This window comes from Candoia aspera, chromosome 3 (assembly GCF_035149785.1).
Source record: "Candoia aspera isolate rCanAsp1 chromosome 3, rCanAsp1.hap2, whole genome shotgun sequence".
Classification (NCBI taxonomy): domain Eukaryota; kingdom Metazoa; phylum Chordata; class Lepidosauria; order Squamata; family Boidae; genus Candoia; species Candoia aspera.
Window position 1 is genome coordinate 175690904 of NC_086155.1, and position 25551 is coordinate 175716454.

At 36.6% G+C, this 25551-nt stretch overlaps 1 protein-coding gene across 5 annotated transcripts in view; it reads right to left on the reverse strand.

The window, feature by feature from the left end:
• Window positions 1–25551, reverse strand: part of NCOA2 (nuclear receptor coactivator 2) — a 132084-nt gene continuing 106533 nt past the window's right edge. For 2 of the 5 annotated variants that reach the window (XM_063299373.1, XM_063299372.1), the window contains exons 11-23: window positions 21330–22593; window positions 16514–16724; window positions 15269–15475; window positions 14416–14631; window positions 13932–14061; window positions 10807–10972; window positions 9777–10058; window positions 9127–9216; window positions 7664–7889; window positions 6713–6890; window positions 6161–6359; window positions 4862–4951; window positions 1–3565 (exon numbers count right to left, since the gene is read on the reverse strand). In XM_063299373.1, the coding sequence (XP_063155443.1) occupies window positions 3554–3565; window positions 4862–4951; window positions 6161–6359; window positions 6713–6890; window positions 7664–7889; window positions 9127–9216; window positions 9777–10058; window positions 10807–10972; window positions 13932–14061; window positions 14416–14631; window positions 15269–15475; window positions 16514–16724; window positions 21330–22593 (3271 nt within the window). In that variant the 3' untranslated portion in view covers window positions 1–3553. The remainder of the gene's footprint in view (window positions 3566–4861; window positions 4952–6160; window positions 6360–6712; window positions 6891–7663; window positions 7890–9126; window positions 9217–9776; window positions 10059–10806; window positions 10973–13931; window positions 14062–14415; window positions 14632–15268; window positions 15476–16513; window positions 16725–21329; window positions 22594–25551) is intronic. The other 3 variants (XM_063299374.1, XM_063299376.1, XM_063299375.1) reach the window with 3 other exon arrangements.

The window sequence follows — 25551 nt, forward strand, 5'->3', positions numbered from 1 at the left end:
CCATGTAAAACCCGAAGGCATTAAAATTTATTAAATGATGCAATAACTGAATTCTTTATTTACAATAGCATTATTTAACATCAAATAAGCAAATAGCATCAGCAAAGCAATATTAACTTGCATAAATGTATTTAAAATTTCTCTGAATATATCTACCTTTGCATAAACTGCTCACACTAGAAATACCAACATCAATGCAGGTGAACAAAGTGATGTTCAGAGTTAACTCAGTCCTGAAAATAAATCACAACCTAAAAACACTGTAAGCTTTCTCCTGAAGAACCATAGTTTATATATTGCTTAGTTTTACCCTTGTATAATCTTTTCATATACACACACTCATACACATCTCAGATGTAACTTCATGAGGAACTGTACAAATAAAACTCACGAATGACCAAAAGGAAAAAAATGTTGAAGTAATGTGTCCATCATCTCTACTCAACGACTGAAAGCTAAGTGATGATGCGCTTATTCCAAAATTGTACACAATTCACTATACAAATATAATACATCAGACAGCTATGTAGGAATATACAAGACTTAAAAACAGATCTAAGGCATTATGCTAGATTTTAGCATTTTGAGGTTCTTGCACATAGCTTTACCTGTAGTAAGAAACTGAAAAGATTTTGTTTTAGTCTACAAAGAAACACCAGGGAGAAAAATCTAATTAAAAACCAAAGCCACTACAGTAATTTTCTTTTGTGCAGAGAATGCTTTTGCTCTTAGGCAGCAATACTACCATACAAATACTAGAAAACTTTAAAGTCACACCAACAATTAATGGCTTAAATTGCATTTCAAAACTGATCGTGTATCTTTGGGTTTTGCAAGTAGAGCTGAACCATCTCTTCATGTGTTAAGCCCATATGAACTCTGTTTTTTAAAAATACAGATTAAAAATGCTTTATATAAATGGCAAAAAGCATTGCTTTTAGCTAATACAGACCAATAGAAAGACTGGGGGAGGGGCAATCTTTTAAGTTTGAGAAATATTTGAAATAATTAATGAAATGTTGAACAAGATGTTTTATTATCACCTTACCTGGACTTGGCTGAATGGTTCTTTGCCCTGTAGAATGATCTGTATATTTTTCTTACTTAATACATCTTAATTTTTCACATTTTTGTATGAGAGAACACTGAAGTTCCAACATAAATCCAATTACTACCTTTAGCAACTTTATTTACTGAATAAGAAATATTGATCATAAAAAAATTAAAACTGACTTGGCATCATTATCCTCGCACCTAGTGTAAATATTATACTCAGAAAATGCTTAAACCCACTGCCTTTAATTAATTTAAATGAAAGGAAAAATCAATGATTCCCTGGACATTTCTGATAATACAAACACTCCATTTTATACACAGTTGAAATTTTCAATAGACGGTGCTAATATACTTTGAATTAGGTCTTATTTAAAATAATTTATTTGCTTACTAATCTACTAAAGCATGATTGAAAAATAATCTATTTCAAAACTATTTTTATCATCCAATTTAGAATGGTTTAATCCCTTTAATCTTCAAATAATGCATGTGTGTGTATATATACATACATACACATATATATTCATATTTTGTCAATAATATGGAGCTTAGGGCTGACAATTTTTATTTCCACCAGATGGCTTAGATGTTTGAATAGCTACTTTTGAGTCTGGTGACTAGTGAGAAGTACAGTTTTCCCCTCTAAGGAATAGGAAAGCCACTCAATAGGAAACAGATGGTTTGAAATGCATTCTATATATTCCATAACATGTTCTTTTCAGCACTCTATGAAAGTCAATTTCTTTGTATATTTTAACTCTCATTGCAAGCAAACACCAGGTTTCACGATAACAAGTCTTCTATTTCCAAGGTCATGAATATTGACAGAGAAAATATACAATGCATTGCATTTTAAGTAACATCTAAAACTTGAGTTACAGGTACGAAAGTGTAGATTAAGGGGAACAAAAGAATAGGAGGTCGAAAACAATCAGTTTCCTGATATTTCAAGTCCTCAAAAACTGATGTCAGCTTATATTAAAAGAATACTCAGACCATAGCTGGTAAGAGTATAACTACTTTCAGCAGTGGTCTGCTGAACAACAGTTTTGCTAAGATTATTATGAAAGAATATAAACATACAAAAAAGTCAAGAATTGGCTCCTACAGTGGCTGCATATACGGTTAGATAAATGACTTATGAGCAGAATCGCATTTAGAAAAAGAAGTCTCAAGCTTACAAATTAGGTCTAATCAAGGCATTGTAATCCGTTACAAAACACATTTTTTTGTCCCCAGGAGACACACACAGTTATGAAGATATCTAATTTAATACTGAAGTACCTCATTTGGAAATCAACTCCACAACATGTATACCTCACAAAATTATACAATTAAAACACTAAAATCTTCAACTTAAATTATTGCTTGTTTACATAGAAACTGTTTTGTATGTACCTTACAAAACTTCCTCAAAGTCCACACTGCTTCAAAACAATTGAACACATGATGGTTAATTCTGTAGTGATATCTGCTATAGCTTAAGTCATTGTTTTCCCTAAATATGGAGATAGAAAATTTATTCTTTAAATCAGATGCCTTTGGCTCTGATATCATGCGTCAATCCTGCCACTTCCATCACCAAGAAATGCACCCTTATTTAAAGAAATTATTCAGCAACTAATTTACCTGCAACCTAGACCTTAGGTAACAGATGTAGGACTATGATGGGGGTTACACTTTTCTCTAACCTATCAGAAAGTCCAACTGAAGGCAGGAGAACAGGGGCGCTAGGATTAGTTAACGTTAAGGAAGCTGAAATCAACATGGGAACTTAAATTATGTGACTGACTCATGATTTTATCCCAAAGTTATTAAAAAAGCTTTAGAAAGCCCTCTCACAGGATGTTTTAGCCCACTTAAAACATTTAAACCTACTCAAATGGATTTAGATCTATTCATAACTAAGTTTGTTTTATAGAACAGCATATCTAGCCACTAGATATCTATTCTCCACATTTTATCATCCATCACTCTGGAAGTCATAATTTGGTCTACTCCCTATTTCACAGAGTGAAAGTTCTAATACAAACCATTGATTTCCAGATGAAATGAAATCCTTTGCACCTGACTGTATAGCTAAGGAAAACAAAGAAAACATATAAAAATCTAAAACTAAAACAGAATGAGAGCATGGTTGGTTTCCTTAAATACATACATTTAAATACATTCAGTCTGACACGGTTTATGAAAACTGGCTATCAACATTTACTTTGCAGGAGAGATCTAAGTTGCACTAAGGTGAATGCAGTGAACAGGCTGAGCAATTGTCTGTACGCTAGCTTCAGACTGTCAAAGAAGAGACTGCTGTTCCACCAAGAAAGGTTTGATGCCACTCAATAATGGCACTGTTCTGTTTGCAGCACTAAATTTTCATTTCTCCAGCAGAAGTGCTGGCAGAAAAGTTGGGGCAAATCAGACATACGCAGCTCTTCAGACTGGCAAGTAGTTCAGAATGGGGAGCCCAATCGGTTGAAGATACAGACAGTCTTCAGGGTCAGCAATATTTCTGTAAGACCAAAGAAAGCAAGCAATATTCATAAAAAAAATTAATTGTAACCCTATGCTTTAATACTAAAATCAACAGTGAAATGTTTGATGAAAAACATGTGTCCTTACAGTCCTACAAAAGCCCTGGCATTCTCCAGGACCCATCAGTAAAAGTGTATCACCTGATTGGACCCAGAATGTGTGTCTTCTCTTGCTTGCCTGCCTATGGAACACCATCCACCCCCCAAAATTGGCTGCAATCCTGCCAGCCTTTAAGAATGCCTTGAAGACCCGGTTCTTCCCCCAGACCCTGGGCCAGGCTGACATATGAGCTGGTGCAATGTGAATATATGAGTAGCATTTCTGATCACAATGTGTATTTTTTATAATTGTTGCCGTGATTCTTTTTTAATCTTGTTAGCTACCAAAGTCGCTCTGTGACTGTGGGTGGCCATATAAATTGAATGCATAAATAAATAACCAAATAAATAAGTAGCAATTATCGTGTTTCTCAACCTTGGCAACTTTAAGACACATGGACTTCAACTCCCAGAATTCCCCAGCCAGCATGGCTGACCGGGGAATTCTGGGAGTTGAAATCCCTATGTCTTAAAGTTGCCAAGGTTGAGAAACACTGATCTAAATGCTGAATAGGGGGCAAACTGAATTTCCAAGGAACTGCATTTCATAGCCTAGGGGTCATGCAGGAGAACTCCCTCTCCTAGATGCCACAGAAATTGGTTTCTGATAGTACAGGCATTCTCGAAAGGGCTCTTCAGCAGATCTTATCAGAAAGGTTTTCAGAGGAGATGTGGTCCTTCAGGCACTCAGTCCTAAGACATTTAGGACTTCAGCATATATATGTGTCATACTTTTGAGCATGAATCAGAATTCTGATTTACTTACACATGTATCAAGCTACTTCAAAAATGGTCCAAGACTGTTTTCCTCCAGGAAATAGTTGAATTTAATTTAAATCAGGAGGTGGAAAATTTCACATTTCAGGGCTGTATCAATTCACAAGCACCTTTTTAGCTCCTTCCAAACATGACTATTGAAAATGGTTAGCAGTTTCCAGCCATTTTTAGTCAAAATTTTATAAAAAGACCTAGAACTGGCATAATGTGACTTAACTGCCCCCGCCACAAACTCAGAGGTAGTTATGAAGAAAATCACACATTAACCATTTTGCATAGCTACTGCTTCCGTTGTGGCTCTTAGACCCTCACCAAACTTAAGTGAAGCCCAAGGTCACCAAAAGGTTGCCCACCCTAATTTAGATAGCATCACAGTTGGAATAGGGATTATTTCATACCCGTGATGCATCTCCCTCCTGCTTTATCATGTCCATTCCAGGTAGCTGGTTTGGAAAAAGATTGCCTCCTCTCATAGCAGGATCATTAACCTAAGAAAGAACAATGTTTTAACTCAGTCACAGGAACAGAAGACTTAACAAACCACAATCAACCTCACTCATATCCCTTCCTTTCGTTTAAGAAAATAACCCCCCACTAATAGCTGAGCGGTCCATTTTAGTGTCATGCCTATCTTGAACCATTTTCTCTTTCCTACAGCACATTATTATTCTATTGCATGTTTTGCCCTATTTTGAGCTTTCTATTCTGAAAGGGGAGACAGCAAATAGAGGTAGATGGAAAAGGTGGAAAATGAGTGTATAATAAAAGAATGCTTAAATATAACTGACTCCCATATGTTTCAAGGAGATACCATTTTTTGTCAGGGACTTGAAAAAAATGATATGCTTACAATACACTAAATATATACAAGCATGACTACAACATGTATACTATACATATTAAAGAAATTAAAGAAAGGGAGAAAACTGGAGTTACCACGAACACCTGCCCTTTTGGAGTAGAGCAGTGTAGAAACATCAGTAATAAATAAATAAATAAATCAAATTGAAAAATCATGAACTTAACTACAATTTATAAACATAGAATGACATTAAAGTTACATAGTTTAAGATGACAGTTTGATTTAATCAAAAAACAGAGCCAGAAGTAGATTATCTAATACTTCTAGCTATGGGGGATGGAAGGAGGCTGACTCAAATCTCCTATTTTGCTACAAAACTGTATTTTCTTAGTCTCAACTTGAATTCAGTCTAATTTACCTAAGCCAACTGTCCCCACCCACGTAAGTGCCCTCCAATGTCTTGTGAGTTCAATACCCTAACACCTCAGCCAGCATGGGCATTCTGTGGAGCTGGTATCTGACTGGAGAAAGGGGCTACATGTCCCTTTCGGTTCCCTGGTTGTCTGTTTGACTCTCATTTTTTTTTTCCGTTCTGACATCACCTCCTCTAACACCCAAGCAGAAGGCTGCCAAGAAAAGAGCAGGTAGCTCTTCCCAGAAATGATTATTTGGGCCTAGGACCACCATCTTTGGATTGCAGGTTGTCCACCTGTGACTTGGATGTAGTGGTAAGTATTTGGAAATTTGACTAAACTGCACACATATAAAAAGAATGAAACATTATTCCCGTCCATACTTTTTAATATAACCAGTATGATTTATAATACAACATTAGCAAAATATTTTGATGTTAAAAGCGATTCTCTTTTTAAGTATGCCAGGTTGAGATTCTCACCTGCTCAGGACCCATGGAGGGCAACCCTGATGTAGGCACAGAGGTTGCAGAGGTCATGCTGATCTGTCCTGTCATCTGGTTCATGTTGTTCAATCCACCACTGTTGGCCACCATGGATACATTGATGTTCATGTTGTTATTGTATATGCTGGTATTTGCTTGCTGCCCAAAGTGTGGTGGAGATTGTTGTGAAAACATGCTGCAGGATAAAGTACAATGGCCATGTCAGAATCAGAAGGACCCGTTTGCAAGCTATCCAGGCCTCAAATATTCCTCAACTCTTCACAGAATCATCTGTATGCTTGTGTGCACATAAGGATCACTTCCAATAACAAGAACCTGATCTGTGCTTTTGGTTTAACCAGAATCTCTTTATCTCTGACTAGGTCAGATGAAGCTATGATCATATTATACGCCAGACCAAGATTACAGGTAGTTCTAAAAGGCTTCCAACTATAAGGTGAATGGAGTGCACAAATAAGTTATGTGGCAGTAATCCAAACCAGGAGGTTATAAAATGCAGCCAAAAGCATTCTAAATTCTGAAATGTACCTATTTCCACCGATATTTCCTTGTCCCCATCCATTTATCTCTGTAGAGGACTGATAGGCAGGATTGGCCTGAGACTGCTGTATCAAAGGACTCTGAGTATGAGCCATTCTTGGGGACATCAGGGGACTCTGTGGAGTGGTAGCTCCAGTGAAGCCTGGATCAGGCTGCTGATTTATTCCTAGAAAAGATAACAGGAACTTCAACCATGTTTGCAGGACGATTAAGACTACATGCTGTAATACAAAATGTTCTTCATTTCAGCTTTCAATTGTTTCTTACTGTTGCTTTCCTATCACATATGCTGCAGACCTTGCTTCTTACTGTTTTAATCTGCCCTTATCATGATCAATAGCACACAGTGACATCTGCTGGAAACATTTATTTGACTATATTCAAGAAGAGTATTCCAAAAAGATACCCCAATCTTCCAGGGGCTGATGCCTATATGTAATACAAAAAATAAACTTAAAAACCAAGTAAAACCTAAGCAATCTCATTAAATAAGTGAAACTGACAATATGACAAAAACAAGGTGTTAAATCCAGTGCTTAACACCTTAAACAACATGTACAAAACTCCATTCAAAATCATGGATACTTTTAGGGTTATCATTTGGGGTAACTGCTGAAGAGATGATAAAGTCCACCCTCTTATTTTGATTGTAATTTAGGGACTTCAAAAACATTTTTTCATGTTGTTTTTCCTGAGCTGTGAAATTGGGGCAATATAAAAGTTATGCAAATTGATAGATAAGTAGAATTTTAAAAAGATATGCTTGCAAGCTGAAATACCTCCTTGGTCTCATCATTCCACAATTATTTTCTACATTCTCAGTGAGCTAGATTAGTTTAAGAGTCTTCCTTGTAATTATAAGAGAAAAGCTATGATCCAAAGTAAAAATTGAACTGATAGGTAGTAAAGTCTGATGAAAGATTGAAAAACGCCCAGTACCATAGGTTGGAGGAAAGGGAAACTGCTGGGTGTTTGCCTGGGGAATCCGTGGGTTGCTCATGGTTGCTGGTATACCCCCAGAGGCCACCATACTTGGTGTCATATTCATACTCTGGCCACGCATCATCAGAGTTCGCTGTTGAACTTGGTGCATCTGTCTATGCCTCAGATGTTGGCTTAGTATCTCTCTCTGCCTCTGGGCTAGCATCTGTGAATTAATATTTCCCTATGGGGAAAGCAAAATGTTTATCAATGTAAGTGACGGGTAAGTCATTTTCAGAGTTTGATTTACCACGCGCAAGATGAGAGTTTTGTTTCTGGAAATGAACACAGAAGTTGGCTTATACTACATCACCATTGTTTACACATCTAATTAACCACTGTATATTCTGATAGTCTCAAAAGAGACTTTTGCATCATTCTTGCTCCATTTCTTCCATTTTAAAGTTTCTGGGTATTGAAATCGTGAGTTTTAGCATATAAAGCATGTGTTCTACCACTAAAAAATGTCCCACATTTTGGGAGACCAATTTCCAAATTGACAAGTGCATTACAGGTCTCATTCATTCGTATTCATGTACACACACATAGATTTATAAACACATACACATGCAAATGCAGAACACATACATTATATATTTTGCTGATAAGCAAATTAAACAAATCAAACTGATTCATATAAATATTCAAAGACTAGCTTTCAAACTGATGTTTGAAACTAAATTCTAAAAAAAGCTCTCTAAGAAAATCAGTTGTATCTTTTATCTCATACAGAAATGTCTTGGTTAAAAAGGCAGAGGTGTGTCTACATATGCAAATATTTCCTAGTATTTCTGTGGATTCACTGAAATATTCCACAGAAAGGACACTTTGTTTAAAGTTATCTCAGAAATCTTTTTCACATGGTTTGTATTACAATTGGTTCTAATTGTGGTTTAGGGACACGCAAAGTATTTTGAAGCAAACATTTTAGAATTCAAAACATCCTGCCTTGGCGAAATGGTTATTTCAGGTGTGAAATGGACGGCTTTAAGCATTTGGGAGATGTTGTATCTTCGAAACAGTGTCTCATGCTCAGAGCCGTTTGGAAGACTTCCAAAACAGTTAAAACAGCCCATTTTGCATCAGAAATGGCTGTTTAGCAATCAAACATTTGCTTAGCACATGCTGTGTTCAAAACAATGTGCTTCAAATTTTAAATTATTCAATTAACGTTTTGCACATCAGAACTACACTCTTCCATATAGTCACTACTGAAGCTGGCCTTGAATTTAAGGTATTCTCTTTTAAAGAAGGGTGATTAAACTTCCAATTTTCTTCTCTCCAAAGAACTATAATATTTCTGAAGGGAGTTTGGGGAAATAAGCTGAATTAATGGCTTCATATAATGCTAGAACACATGTTGCAGTTAAAATTATGAAACACAGAGTACAAATTCTATAGAAGAGAAAAATTGGCAGTACCTGTTCCCTTACCTGTGTAGGTACTCCAGGTCTCAGAGATAGGTTCATACTGGAAACATTGCCAATCTGATTTATTAATGGTTGGCGATTCTAGGTAAAAAAACACACACGTATATACACACAATAGGAAAAAGAAATTGATTTTATGAAAGTGCTGCTTTGATAAAAACCATGATTATATTTTGTTACACAGGTCAAGCTAAATAGCTACTTGCATCAACAGCACTCAGTGGCAGACATGCAACATACCCAGAAAAAAAAATGCTGGAAAAATGGATTTTGCCATCTTGAGGAAAAGAAATGTTCTTTTGTTCTGGATACTGTTTTTAAATTCAAGCACATGCTGTGATGTAGTATCTTACAAATTTATGTATAGAAATACTTCTGGGTATTTAAAAAAGACGAAGTGATATATGCTGTATAGTTTACAAGATTAAACAGTTTACAAGATTAAACAGTTACCAAAAACATCACTTTAGCTTTGAATTATAAAAGAACACAATACTCTGGATGAAACTAAATTAACAGTATCAGAAAAAGAAAGTTTACAGGTATGTTCACATTTATTTCTTATATAAAGTGAAGTATTTCAGAAGCCATTTACAGTCATGGTGCTGGCCAAAGAATCAAAGGAACATAAAACAAAATACCTGCTGTGCTTGAAGCCTATGCTGCAACTGCAATCTCAGTTGATTTGGTGGGTTCTGCACAAGACCAGCAGGCCTCAGACCAGGCCTAGGCTGCATGCGTAGTGCTGCATAACCTGGACGCTGTGCCAAGGGGTGGAAGTTTGGGTCCTGCAGAGGTGTGTAATTGCCTTGGGGCATTTGAGCTTGAGATGCATACTGCTGGGTGAAAACTGGTGCCTTTTGTTCTAGAATGATGTTTGGTTCCTGGCTTGAGAATGATTCTGGATCTACAGCTTGGCTCTGCTGAAGGACAAAATGTACATAAATATTTGGAACCCATGTATGTGACATCATAGGGAACATGGAGAAGCATAGCTGAGACAGATAAACCCAGTTTGGATGCCATGACAGCTGTGATAGGACTCTAAGCAGCTTATGGTTAAAAGTGATACAGATAGACAGGTTAATTTTTTCCCCAGTTTTCTCTAATGCAGCTTGTCTAATACTTATTTTCTATGCTGAAGCCTTTTCTGTCCACTCATGACGTATTTAATTATTAAAATATTTCTGGACAGTCTCCCATTAAAAAATCTTCTGTCAATATATATTTTAAAAACAGCATCACAAAATAAAACAGCCCATACTAGATGAATTACTAGCGAGGAAAGATCAACATAAAAAGAGCTTTTTTAAAAAAAGAAATGTTTAAAGTATGTTAGCAGTAGCTTGTTGTTTTACAGAGAACACAGTTTCTTCATTGTACAGGTGTCACTTCAGAAAGGACTCACTTCCATGGCAATAAGTAGCAATCCAGAAGCCATGGCGTAAAAGGCAAACCATAATCTAATATCCCCTATATTGCCCTTACAATAACAATCATATCAGGGGACATGAGGCATCTTATCAACATTACCTGATGCAGCACTGTACAGCAGATGAGGAATAGTGTTAAACAAGGACATCATTTGCACATACTTAATTTCAGGAAGTTCAAGTCCATGACATAGAAAGCTTGCATGTCCATTTTTAGAAATATCCAATAAAGCAATACCTGGCTGACAAGTTCTGGTATCCCAAGAGCTCTATCAATCTCTTCTAGGCCATCAAAATTCCTTAGTGCCATATAAAGCTGATCAAGGAGAGTTCCTTCATCACTTGGAGACTCAGAGGCAGGATGCTGACACATTAAGTCATCTGGAGAGCCTCCAAATGGTTGCCTACAAGGGACACAGCTTGGTGAGCAACTTGAAGGGCAAGAACATTTACTCTTTAAGATATCCCAAACTAACTGGAATGCACATATATTAGGAGTGTTAGTTTGTTGGGCAAATAATTTGAAACCAAACTCAACCATTCTCACAGGTCTGTCTAGAACATGCTTAAAACGGCAAAACCCTTTTCATCATGATAGTTCACACACACACACTTTTTTTTCCTAAACTTCTCAGAGTCAAAACCTGAATTTAATTGTACAGACTTATTCAGGAACTGAGAAGAAAAACTGCTTCCCTTTCCAGCTTTTAATACATGATGGCTGTACCTGCTAAACAGTATCAATTTGGGATGTTGTAGTAAAAGTGATTTACACCAATAAATTCTGTTCATATTTATGACAATGTATTCTATTTTGACAGGTTAATTTTGTGACAAGCTACATGACTTCTAATAACCCTAATCAGATCATTTAAGTCAGAGAACACCAGAGTTTGCTTCTCATTTTTTACATAAACAGTTTATTAGGAGTTCCTGATAACTAAGAAATAAATGTCTGAAGCTGACTAATATTTCATCATAAAAGGAGATGAAATAAAGTTAGTCCTAAAATAGAAATTAACAAATAGTAAAAGGCAGTTGCTGGTGTAGTCATATATACGGAATCATACACATGAAGGAAAAATTAAGCGCTTAACCCATTATAGTCATGATACAAAATTCAGAGTTCATAAAATACATAAATAAGAAATTGCTGACATGAAGCCATCATTACGGAGTTGTATTCAATGCTGTCCAATGACAGAACAGAACTGGGGACATGCACAGGAAGAAAGGAAGATGATGTTCTCTTACGCAAATGGAAGTCTGTTACAATTTTCCCATTGTTATTATGTGTCACTGCCATTATCCGCTTTTTAAAAACCTACTGTCCATTGCTTAATACAAACAGACTTTTTAGTTACAACCTAAATTACATATTCAGCAGCAGATATGAGACATGGAGGAATCTAGGGACACTTCCACCACAGCCACGGTTCCCAGTGGCCCAAAGCAGTTTGAAGCTGACCAATGATCAACTCCACTGCTACTAAGCTTGACATGCTGAAAACACTATCAGCCGATCTGTTCTTTCTTTCAGTCGTGCAATGACAGAACATGAAATATAACATTCAGTGAGTGCCATATGCACCCAGAGTTTAACTTAATGTTGTATACATTTGCTAGATGATTGCCAATGAACAACCAACCAAGCAAGCAACCAACTTGCTCTGAGGGGGGAGATGCAAAACTGTTGAGGTACCACATCTTTGTTTCATACAGTGAGTGAACCTCTGCAGACCAAGGGTTGAGACTGGCTGGTTGTTGCCCAAGGACTGGAAGGTGGGGCAGACCAAATTCCCACAAATGAGAAAATGGTCTATCCAAAGATCTTCAGAGCTTTGGTGCTGTAAACAGAAAGACTATTTTGTGTCTAAGTTCAGATACATCTCTAGTGAGTCTGGAATAAACTGGCTTATGTGCCAAACACAGACCACAATGTGAGACCAGAAAAGCATGGACTCTATCTGGAAGTGCCCTAGATTCACAAATCAGCAGTGTGAGGCTGCATTTGCCTAAATACTTTGCTTAATGTTTGACTGTTGATAGGGTAGTAATTTGTGCCTACATGGTTTTACTTAACTGTTAAATTCTGATAGTTTCATAACAGATTTTATGCTACCTTGAACAACTTGGGGATGGAGTCAACAGAGCATTTAAAATAATAAAATAAAATACTAAAAAAAATAACATTTTTAAATCTCCTCCAGAAAAGCTTAATTATTTTAAAAAAGTTAAAACAAGATTGCCTAAGACAGTGATCCTGGTATAATTTTTTTCTTTAAGAATAACAGAGACATTAAATTTTCTTATCTTAATAAAATTAAATTAAATTTCAATGTATTCATCTCTCTCATCCTGTGGGAAATGGCTGCCTTCCTTGTACAATTTTAGCTAAGCAGGCACATGGTGAGCCATCTGCAAACAGGGAAAGATGATGGGTGGGTGTATTTTAAGTTGCCAGCCCCTTTCTATTCTGACAATCATTTGTCAAAGCTCCAGGAATACCCTTGGCTCAGTCAAGGGATGCTTGCTGTCTTCTCTGTCTTCCTCTGGATACTAGAATGGGTGCTGCTTCACAGTATGAGACAGAAAGACGAGGAGCCTCAGGGGGAGGCTCTCCTATTTCCAAGAAGGAACCTGGTGCCTGTCATTTTGAGCATGAGTGTGGGCCCGCTTAACTAGATGCTCAAAGCAAGCGGGGGGGGGGGGGGGGAATTAGCCTCTTATCTCCCATAAAAGGGTGAAGTTAAGTATCATACCATTAGAGTCTCAGGTAGCTTACTTCCTCTGAACATAACATAACAACCAAACTAAAGTATTATTTGGAAATTGGTAATAAAGCTAAATACTAGTTAGGAGTATATAAAAATCATCAATGTCCAGATCTTCCACCATATATTTCTAAGGTAGTTCATGGCATATATATTCTAGCCATACAAAGTGTACTCAGCTAAGAATCAGCCTGAAAATTGCCTCTTTCCTTAAGCCTGGAGAGAAACAACTGAGATCAGCATAACCACTGGAGCCGAATTCTTACTGATATAAATCTATAAACCAGCTGTTTGTCTTCTGAGTGAACAGAAATGGATAAATTAAGATGGCCACTGAATGACAACAAAAAGTCTAGCAAGTAGTAATAATAAGAACATTCAGTAAAACACCTATAGCTCCTTTCCCTCAGTTCATTTATTTATAAAAACAATTTAATTTAATTATTGGGTGCAATACACGGTACCAAGGCAGCTCAAATGACAAAATATACAGAAACTGCACAAATTAAATAGAGCAAAAATACAAAACAGTTAACTAGCAGCAGGTGTTTACAATGATTCAGCACTGAATCTTAAGTAAAAGACTTACCGGTTCTGATTACCAAACGATGCCTGATCTATGGGCAATATACTGTCTGGCCAAGGGGCAGTCTGATTGGGAGGGGCTTGCTGTTGGGTATACTGAGGACCTCCCATATTCATCTCCATTTCTGAAGCACCTGACAAAGAACAACCATGACAAATAAAATTTCACTAGAATTATAGGTGTTTCAGAAGGCCAACAATCTCCTTACTGTATATTTTTCCCTCAACAAAAATAAGGAATATTTTTGCATATGCTTGGATTGGGACTAGTCAGAGCCAAATTCAATTCAAATAACGCTGCTTCAAAAGAAAATAGAAATATATTCTCATATACTCACCACGTTATACAAAAACATTCAAGCATGTACTCTGTCTACTATATAATTGAAGTCCCACAGCTGCCTTTGTATCTAATTAAAATGTATTTTTTAATATCATAATATAGTATCTGCTGAAACTGTGCATACTATGACTGAACTCCAACTTACCTATATTCATGACTTGAGACTGAAGCATCTGCCTTGGACCAGCCTGACTGTTAGGTCTCAAGGGAAGGCTGGACGTTGGGTTACGTATCATGCTTCCTTGGATTGGCCTGTTCATGGCACTTGTTGTTGCAGCGCAGGTCACCCTCACAGCAGCGCCTTGGCTTCCCCAGTCTCCTGATGGCATAGTAGGCCGAGGCGTATTGCCAGCAATCATTCCTATTAAAACACACATAAGGAACTACGGCTTGAGCACAGTGCCAAATTGCTTTTGATGTCACCTTCATAATCAACTCTTAAGTCAAGCCATAAGAATCAAGCATGCTTTTAAAAGTAGCATACTAAATCAATTGCATACTAAATCAGCTGCAACATCTCTGCCCCTCTGCCAGTTTTGAGCTACAGATATGTATGTGAGCTAAACATTCATACATTCTTCACAAATATGTGCTCTAAGAAATAATCCAGTAAAATATGCACTCCTGTAATTAAACAACTAATGATGGTTGTATTACCAGACTAAGTTTATCAGACCTCAAATAATTCATGCAGAATTTATTTCTAGGTAAATGTTCTTAGGCTTATACTTTAAGATTGCAATATTATAACCAGTTACATCAAAATACATCCCTCTGAATTCAGTGAAATTCCCCTTAAAATAAAAATGCACAGGATTGGGTCATAAGTCTCCCAAACTGATCACTTCAGCTGTTCCAAAATCAATGCATTTGATGTTGGTTTTAGGGTAGTGCTAGGGATGAGCGATCACTGTAGTCAAAGATTCCTGTTCTTTCTACTTCTTTCTACATTAGAAGCAATGTATTATTACAGGAAAAAAACCCCAATTTTTTTTTACCTGGGTTATTATTCCCTAGGTTTCCTTGATTTCCCATCATTCCTTGACTACCCATCATTCCGGGCTGAGGTATCACTGAATATGGACCATTGTTTCTTATGGGTGGAAAAGTTCCAGCACCTGGTGGGTTTTGCAAACTGATGTCAAGCTGCAAGTTCTGGTTTGGTAACATTCTTGCCAACTGCGCTTGTCTTGTACTGGTAAAAGCTAAATAACAAAGGGAAAAAAAGATGAAGGGGGAAAAAATGGGAGCCTTGAAAGTTACATTATAATATACACTGTAAAGTTCTTTTCAAATTAATTTAATTAAAATTAATTTATTAAAATAAAAATAAAAATTTAATAATTTGTTTAAATTATTAAATAAAACTATGCTTCAAGAACAAATGCAGACATTTAGAGACATTTAACAAAAGCTCTTTTCAGCCTTTCAGGTGAATCCAAAGAGAATTTCAAACTAAGTTCAACCATCTACTTTCCCTAACATCCATCATTCAACTGGAGCTCTGATGAGGAGGTGCCTGCACTGGTTTCTGAGTTGATAATCTTTGCAAGATTGTTTTCATACACCAAACTCTGCTTTGATATAATATTAATCTTGTCACTTAATAGAATACTGCATTTAAAATTAATGAAGCTTAACAAAAAATACAGCAGTTTTTCTGAGACCTGACTTGTATGGATTAAAAGCATATCCTCACAGCTACTCTGTTGTATATGCAACAGAGAAAAGTCAAAAATATGTTTGATGCCCCTTTCTCTGTCTGCTTAAGTAATAATCACATTAGTTGAGGGTTTCCCTTTAGAGCTAGGATAGGAATCCTTTTCTTTTTTACTGATACCATCATGTTTTATGGATTAGAACATTTAGACAGAAACTTCTATTTTTCAACCTTGTTGAGAACTGAACTTATAGCATATAGCCCTTTAGTAGTTTCACTGTATAGTACAAGTCATCAGCATGTGGCAAGCTCACATATTACTGATGGAAATACAGTAAAACTTTCAATGAAACTCAATAAAATTGAAAGTTATTTATTTATCTGTAAACTAAACAATATTCTGCTAGTTGGAAGATTTCACCATGCTGTGATTCTATAAATGAGAACAGCAGATGGTGCTGTTTGCTTACTGGAGACTTAAAGCAACAGCCTGAAACTGGCACAGCGACTTTTGGAAATATTCATTTCTCTTACAATAATATGATTATCTGTTTCTAGACCCTGATAAATAGTTCAGACTCACTGCTCTGAGAGATCCTCACTGTGGGTTTCTGGGATCCAACAGATGTGCCAGGGCTGTTGTCACCTGTAATCTGCATGAGGTCATTGATGATGGCTTGTTTGTCAACTGATCCTGCTGAAGCACCTGATCGGGTGTCTGGGAAAAGCTGTGACAATTGGCTATTCTGTAGATCATCTAGAATTTCTTCCAGGTTATCAAGCTCGCTGCCAGGCTTTCATGAAATTGGAAAAGAAAACATGTGTTTTTCATGGGTCAGGTTTTCTTAGTTGTGACTAGACCAAAATACTAGGAAACAGAATCAGCACCTCCAGCATTCAAAACACTTGCCATCAGTTGGGATGTCTGCAATCTGTTCCTACAAAGAAAAAGATCTACTCTGGCCTTACTTAAGATTAGATAGGGGACACACCAGGACACGCATAACCAAAATCTTCCAAGTTTCCTTATCACTGCGCCTTCTGGAAGCACAAAATAGACAAACCATAGCTCTCTTTTAAAATCAAAATAATAAAGGCGGGATAATAAATAAATAAATAAATAAACATAAACATATATATAAATATAAATATAAATATAAATATAAATATATATATATATATATATATTCTCTGTCTGTAGTTTCGCCGTGAATTGGCACAGAGATATCTCCAAGAGGGGCAGAGGATGCAGATTTCCATGGATGTAACAAAGAATCTTTGTTCAGCAGAAATCTACACTGTTATTACTGTAATTCTGCTTGGTTATAACAGGCTAAAATGTTCTATAGGATAGTTACTTCCACATGGTTAAAAACATTTTACATTTCGTCTGGACTTTTAATCACTGACAGAAAAATATGAACCATTTAAAGAAATAGACAAAAGAAAATATAACAAGAAAGTACTTCTGCAGCTGGAAACTTGTAAGTTGAAGGAATGTCCTATTGCCCAGCATATGATAATCTTAGAGTGAATAAAAGCCTCAACTAGGCTGAGAGAAATCTAGAGAAATTCCTCTAAAGTTATCACAAATTTGCAAAGAACGAAGTGGGAAAGTCACAGAGTGTTAGTAAACGTATGTTAAATAGGCAGTAATCCCCCTAAACCCAACAAAATAGTTATAGAATAATAAATCTGAGTATTTCATAACTTTGAATGCCACCTCAGGATAGCTTTGGGACTGAGTTTCAATTGGAGCAAGGAAAATAATTGTGCTTCTTCTGAGAATATGTCATCCCTTGTAGCACATTTAGTTCCCTTGCACAGATGTTACTACCATGCTATCAATGAGCTAAGTAATAGTTTTGGAACTTGGTGTATTTTTAATACAACATTTTAATTAACAACACAAGTGACACTAAGCAAGTCATTTATAAGACTCTTAAGAATCCAGCAAAACATAGTATTATTATTGAACATGACAGGTCAAATTCAAAAAAGAAAACTAATATAATAATAGATAAATTTAATAATAGAAATTTTTAGAGGATTGGGTTTTAATAGCCCCAGCCCCCAAAGATGAGTTCTATCCCTCTTAAAACAACAGCTTCAGAAATGGTATAGTACAAGCAAGCCTGGCAACAACTTGTGTCATCTGAAAAATTGCCAAACCTAATGCTGTTAGAAACTACCTTTCTTTTATTTCCTCCCATGTTAGAATGGCTGACAAAATATATCCATGCAGAATAGAAGCTTAAAATAGGACTGGGAGACCATGAAGCTCCCTTGGTAACTGGGCCTTCTCAGGCTTTGTGCACAGAAAATTGAGTATATAAATTGGGTGATGGGATGTGGGAAGGAGGTGAATCATGCCTCTAGAGAACAGATAGGATAGAAATATAAACAAACAAAGCGAGCAAATAATCAAACCTAGGTAGTAAAAAAACTGAATATAAAAAGTAAGCTGACAATAATGGACGATGTAGGAAATACCATATGCTGGAAATCATGAATCCTTCTTTAAAATAAAGATAATTAAATGTTACCACTGTACAGTACATTGTTCAAAACATTTTCTCTGAACGTTCACTTTTCATCACCTATTATGTTTTTACAAGGTTAAATAACATTAATTGAAAATGTAGAAGATTATTATATTAAGAATGAGTAGTTTCTACAAACACATACATAAAAGCAACAAGCGTGGTAAAGGAACTGCTTGATTCTTGTGCCTCTCATGCTATACCCAGGCCTTGACTAGGAAGGACAGATCACCAGGCCAACAGTCCAAAGTTTACTCATGAAAAATGCTAGTTCAAAGGCTCTTGGGCAGCAAAACTAGAAACAAGCCAGTTTGGTCTAGTAATTATGGCTCCAGGCTAGAAACCAGGAGACAGTGAGTTCTAGTCCCTCCTTAGGCCTGAGAGCCAGCTGGGTGACTTTGGGCCAGTCACTCTCTCTCAGCCCAACTTACCTCACAAGGTTGTTGTTGTGGGGAAAATAGATGGAGGAAGGAGTATTAGGTATGCTCCCTGGCTTGAGTTATTTATAAAAATAATAAAGGCAGGATAAAAAAAATCTAAAAATAAGAAACTGCCTAAGATTTTAGGAGCTGCTTTACTTAGAGAAGATAATGTCTGTACTAGTAACCAGTGTCAGCATAATCAGAATAAATTTTGCTTTTATGTATTTTTTTCTGGTGTTCTTCACCCAGTTCCTAGTGGAACTGCAGAACAGATGGATAAATGTAAAAATATTTATCAAACAAAACAAGCTATGTCATCAGGATTAAAATTCTTGCTTCTAAGTAATTTAAACACTTTTCTACAATGCCTTCAACACTTAAGAGGCAGAAGTTTCCACTGCTGAAGTACACTGATCTGTTATCAGTGAGCGTTCCATTATGACAGACTTTTTCAAAAGAGTTTGAGCTGATTTTGCTGACTGTTTACACATACATGAAGCTAGCACTTCCCTAAGTAATGTGTATCATTTTGCTCTTGTATATACAGTACATATCACACCGGTCATACCTGGCCCAGCTGCAAAGTCTGGAGAAAATCTCTGGAATTTTTTATTGATTGCTAGGAATATTTCCATCTTAATTTTGGGTGGAGGTGAGAAATGCAGTATGGGACCTCTGCCAAACAATGAACCATCTCACAGTGCTTAGACAAACCCAACCAGTTTTTCTATATACTTTCAGTATGCACAGTGACAGCCAGTAAGTGGAATGGAGGCAGGGAAATGTATGATATGCTGGTTTTACAAGATGAGTGTTATGTGGAAAATTTGATAGAGGACAGCATTTTCAAAGTAACATAGCTAAATGTTACCAGCAAACCTGAATAACAAGGCAAGCATCCTCTATGGAAGAGACTTTCCTGTCTCAGCAAGAATTGTTCTCAAACAGCTCCAGCCTTCATGTTTTCCAACCAATTACATAGCAGCAGTGAAGAAACAGGAGAGCTGGTCACCCCTACTTTATCCCTTAAATTTATTCTTCTATAGAGCACTGTCAGATAAATAATTTTGATAAAATTAGGAGAAAGGGGATGAACTTTTGGGATTTATTAAAGTCCCCGTGCACGGTCCCAGGCTTGAACATAGTAAGTTTCAGACCCGAACCTTGGTTAAAATTGCTCTGAGTACTGAACTTCATAATCCTTGAACAGGTGCATTTGATCTACCTGGTTCATCACAGCTTTTCATGTGGCTAATGCACTGTTTCCAAAGTCACCATTTCAATTTACAATCAGTTCTATAATCAGAGATTATGTAGGTAAAACATGTCACTTGTACTTGCCGTGTAATACAGAAGAAAATAAGTTACAGCGGAAACTTTGTCCAGCTTTTCTACGTTCCTCCAACTTATCCTTCAAAAATTAATAACCCACAGAGCAAACAATTATGAAAAACCAATTTTTGTCCATTCTGCATAGAATAAATTGTACATCATGCCAGCCTCTTTTTCACTTGGCTTATGACTTCTATGACTTAGTGTGAGTATGTGAGCAGGTGGAAGGAAGAGCCAGGTTTAATAGTTTCTGATATTTTCCCATAATTTTTTGTACTAGTAGAATACAGTCACAAGAGTTTTTTCACCAAAGAACATTTAAAACAATGTATAAAGATGCAGAAAACAAAATCTGTGCCAACAATGTGCAAAGAAAATGACAAAGCTTGGGGACAACATGAATTATACCACTGCTATGGAAACATAGGATTCATTTTGCAGGGCAAAACCTTTAAAAGGCAAAATAAAAGGAAGTTTTGTAAACCAGCAGAGCAAATTACTTTTGACCTATAGAGAAGAAAATGTTCTCAGAAATTATGAACATTATTATTTCTTAAAGCAAAACTTACTGCAAACATGAAGAACCCAAGACTTTGATATATATATTGGGATTATGTTTCCTGTGAAAACGAGACTTTTATATAGACCTTGATTTCTATACTTTCTAATTAGTCTTTGCATAGAAGCACCCACAAGTTTAGATACTTTATGTTTAAGCCACTTTATGTTTGCATTTAGTTTTCCTTTTTTGAACAGAACTTCACTTCCTGCTCAATTCATATTCTACGGTTCTCATCAGGTGTCAGACTGAAAGTTCCAGGTAGCCTTTACAAATGGGTATCATTCTCATCCCACATTTTCATTCCCATTTCCAAAGCCAAACTGATACTATGCCTATCACTACATTTTATTCTAACTGGCACTTTCCAGATCAGATTTTTCAGCCAGCAAAATCTTGGTAACACAGGCAACATTCCTGATTTTAACCACAAAGAACATTGTGTTAGAAGAGATACAGAACAAGACTTGTTTCTGCACCCATCTCTGACACAAATAACATAAACAAATGAATACATAAAATACCCCCCCCCCAAATTCTTACCTGTTCATTCGGCTCAAAGCGCATTTCTTCTTTTTCAGTCTTCATAGCTACTGGCTTTGTGCTAGTGGAAGGGTCTGTCTTACTGTCCGACCGTTCCAGTTTGGGAGTAATGTCTGGTAAACCAATTTCTTTAGTATCATCTTTATCTAGCAAGTAACGAAGTAGTGCATTTTCTTTCTTCTTGGGACTCACTGGTTCCTGTTTAACAGTTACCTCTGAACCTGGAGCTGTGCTACTGGTCTCCTGGTTCAGTTCTTTGCCTGTGGCCTCTGCTGTGAGCTTGGCCAAGTCTATAGGAGAACTGCTGTCCTGCAAGAGCCTGTGCAAAATTTTATGCTTCTCCTTGAGCGAGGTTCCATGTGCTGAACCAGAACCAGATAAGCTTCCCATGGAGTCCTTGTTAGCATCTCCCATAGTATTAGCCAAAGATGAAGGCTCCATCTGATCAGATTTGGTGGTCAGCAGCTGTAAGAGCTTTGTCTGGCTTTTGCCATCATGCAGTCTGTTCTGTCCATCAGGTCTTTCACTGCCAACTTGGGGCATGTTGTCATTATTTTCTTTCTGCTCTCCTGAATGGCAGACACTTTCTGCTTGTCCAGTTGTATCTTCTGATTGCTCCCCATGCAATCCGAAGTTATCTTTAGAATCCAGACTTCCCATTTTGGTTAGCTGGGGAGGATTCATGCTTACAGGGGAATTTTGTAAATTACCCATTTTTATATCAGGTGAAGCCAATGACGACCCCAGAGAGACTCCATGCCCCTCACTGAGAGCCTGAAGTGCATTGAGGGAACTGTTGGTATAACTATGGCTATTTCCTGTGCTGCTGCAAACTCCAACAGGTGAATGCAAGCTTCCTGCAGGAGAAAACTGGTTGGGTGGGATCCGAGGACTTCCTGCCACTCCAGGACTCACACGATGCCTTGGGGAAAGCATAGAGTTTGGCTGACCAGGTGCCATGCCAGGGCTGTTTTGAGAAGGACTATTCATTTTTAGTGCATAGTTACTACCCTGAGGAGTGGATGCTTGTATACTTGACACATGGTTCATCCCACCCGAACTACTAAACCTGCTTGTTGGCATACCCATTTGTTCCTTTGGGCCATTTATGGCAAAATTCATATTGCTATTGATGGTCATATCCTGACCTGGATTCCCACTGCACATGGCTTGATGGGCAGGACTGTTGGAGCTAATTGTGTTCAATGGCTTTCCCATTACTTGTCCAGTTAAATCCTGGTTCATCCCACAGACATTCTGTTCCCTGAAATGTGAAAAAACAACAACAAAATAGCTAAAATATTATGTTAAATTAAAATAGGCTTAATAAAAAGATATAATAGAATATGGTTTTCATAATCCCATATGCAAAAATAAGTGTAGCACTTGTTTAATCATGATATATTCTTAAGACTTATATGTGTTTATTTGCAAAGAATAAACAAAGCTGAGACAACTCCTTTCAACAAATACCTTAACAATTTTCAGTAAAAAAAAAAAAGTGTTGATTTGTGAGAAAACAAAATCCACTGTTTGATTCTAATAAATGTATTGCCTATCAAGAGAGAACAAAAAGTATGTAAGTCTTTGATTTGTCTAGAAGATAGAAGGTTACGGGATTCAAAATTATGTGATGGGGCTGAAGCAGCGAAGTCCAATAATAAGGCCAGATGTTGTGGCCATGGGATCTGTAAGATGGCAACTGCAGTGAGAAAGAATTAGTCATTAGTTAGCATTACTGGCATCAGATTCTAAAATTCTCATTTTACAGATGCAGATGAAGATAACTGAATTGGAGGTACTGGTGTCCCCAGTGCAGTCAGACTTTAAGGACTTGATGTCACACAAAACAGAACTAGACTTTTAACAGCTATTTAAACAAACTGAATCTCTTTGTTCTGTAACATGGGAAGTGACGTAGAGAAGTTTAGTTCGTGCAGACAACTGAAGAAACAGGTATGAAGTGTCATTCTGACTATGCTGTTCAGGTGGTGGTCCATATTTTTTTTTCTAAGTAAATCTGGATCAGCATGTAGTTTGCAGTATTAAAAAAACCAACTTTAATTCAGTCTTGGAACACTCAAATTAGCATATTTCAGAATAAGAGGAATTTTTGGGAACCACCGATTTCTTGTGTCCAGAATGCTGTTTTGCTCATCCCTGATATGCAATTTAGTTTTACTTTGTTGCTTTATATACATTGCTATTTCGTAATGTAAGATTCTTTTATAATACAACAAATAAACTACTCATTGATATATTAAGTGAAATATTTAAAAACAGTCTATAGTAATATATTCATACATGCAGAACTGTGCTGTATTTTAGAATCAGGTTTATAATTTCATTTCGACATATGTTTCTATGTTATTTTTGTGGCATATTTTGTTTTTTCAATGTTTGTTGCTCATAAATAAGGCCTCTGAGGAAAGATTTTTGTCTGAAACAGACTGGATTTAACATTGCACTTTGAGTTATCCCCCATAATGGCTACACTGCGGATTAAGCAAGCATCATGGCTTTTCACATTAGCTTCCAGTTAGCAATGTGGTGCTTCCTCAGGAATATACCAATCCTCATCAGTGGACATCCATTCTGGAACTTCAGCAAATAATCTAATGTCCACCTGTGATATGACAAGGATAGTGACAAAGACAGAAATAGCACCTATGTGTCCTCAGTTCATATCAAATGTATTTCTGCTTTAACAGCTAACTTTATATTGCATACATAAATAGAAAGCATTTTAGGTGCTTCCAAGTACAGTGGTGCTTAAAAGTTTGTGAGCCCTTTCTATGAAGCTTTTGATCATTTTCCTCAATAAATAAATGAACAAGTATAATGCTTTTGACTCGTTTAATTGGGATCTCTTTATCTAGTTTTAGGACTTGTGTGGAGAACAGATCACATTTTAGGTCATATTTATGCAGAAATATTGAAAGTTCAGAAGGGTTCACAAAGCACCATTTCCATATAATATTCCATAAACATTACACATTTCTTTGAACAGTAAGTAAAACAGACAAACACACATGTATGTAACATTTAAATGTATATGAATACATCTTTCAAATCTGTGGCTGTTCTAGTAATTTATAAGGCTTATGAAGAAAATCAAGTATTTAAAATCATCTGGAAGAGACCCCTCCCACCCAATGAATATTATTATGGAACAGCTCTTAGTAGGGAACTCTAAAACGTTTAGAATGAGAACTACCTACTTATAGGACTATTTGTATTTCTGTGTGAATATGTGTATGAGTATGCGTGTGCATACAAGCTGATACATGCATATCCAGAGGAAAAATAGTAGACAGGAATCTTTTCTGCATGACTGGGCTTTTCCAACCACATTTTATCCTTCACAAGAAGATCTCACAAGTAGCAGCATGATATTCCATATACATACAATAGATGAGGGAGAGGGAGGAAATGATAAGTTACTTTGCAAGGAGATAGGTACTGTGTGATTGCTCTCTCTTAATCTTATACAAAATACAATAGCTTGTTAAATGCAAGTTTCAGTGTGAGCAAAAGTTATACAAAACTTTCAAACTTTCGACAGAGTAGGGAATTCAACCTATCTAGTGGGAAATCATTATTGTTGAGGAATTTGCACTGTACAGCCTATTTTAGAGAATCACAGGATATTTGTTACTTCTGCCCAGTTTGAGAGATAGAAGCTATTACCTCTTCTCAGTGTAATTTCCTAAAGAAGGATGTATGCCTCATTTTCCACCATTTCAATCTTGTAACGTCTGAAAGTCCCAGAGACTGAGCAGATGCTCTTTGAGGTAACTTATATCTTATAAAAGATACAGGTAAACATTCTGTGAGAATCTGGGACTGAAAGTTTGCTTTAAATCCTACTGGACTTTCTGACCAAAATCTCAAGGATAGCTTCTTTCCTACTTTTTTTTAGTTCCTTTAAAAAATGTCACTCTGCAGATTTCCATCATTCCAAGTACCAATATAATAGGTGCCTATAATACATGGAAACCATAATCAACACCAGGATGAATATTTGCAGCCATCTAGATGTAGCAGAATTACAATAGCTAGTATGCCTCACCACTAACCATGCTAGCTGGATACAATTATATTTTAACAACTAAAGATTCCACATTTCTGTTCTAAATGGTAACACTTTGAGGCCTTGAGTTACTTATAAAAATAATAAAGGTGGGATAGAAAAATTAGATAGATAGATAGATAGATAGAT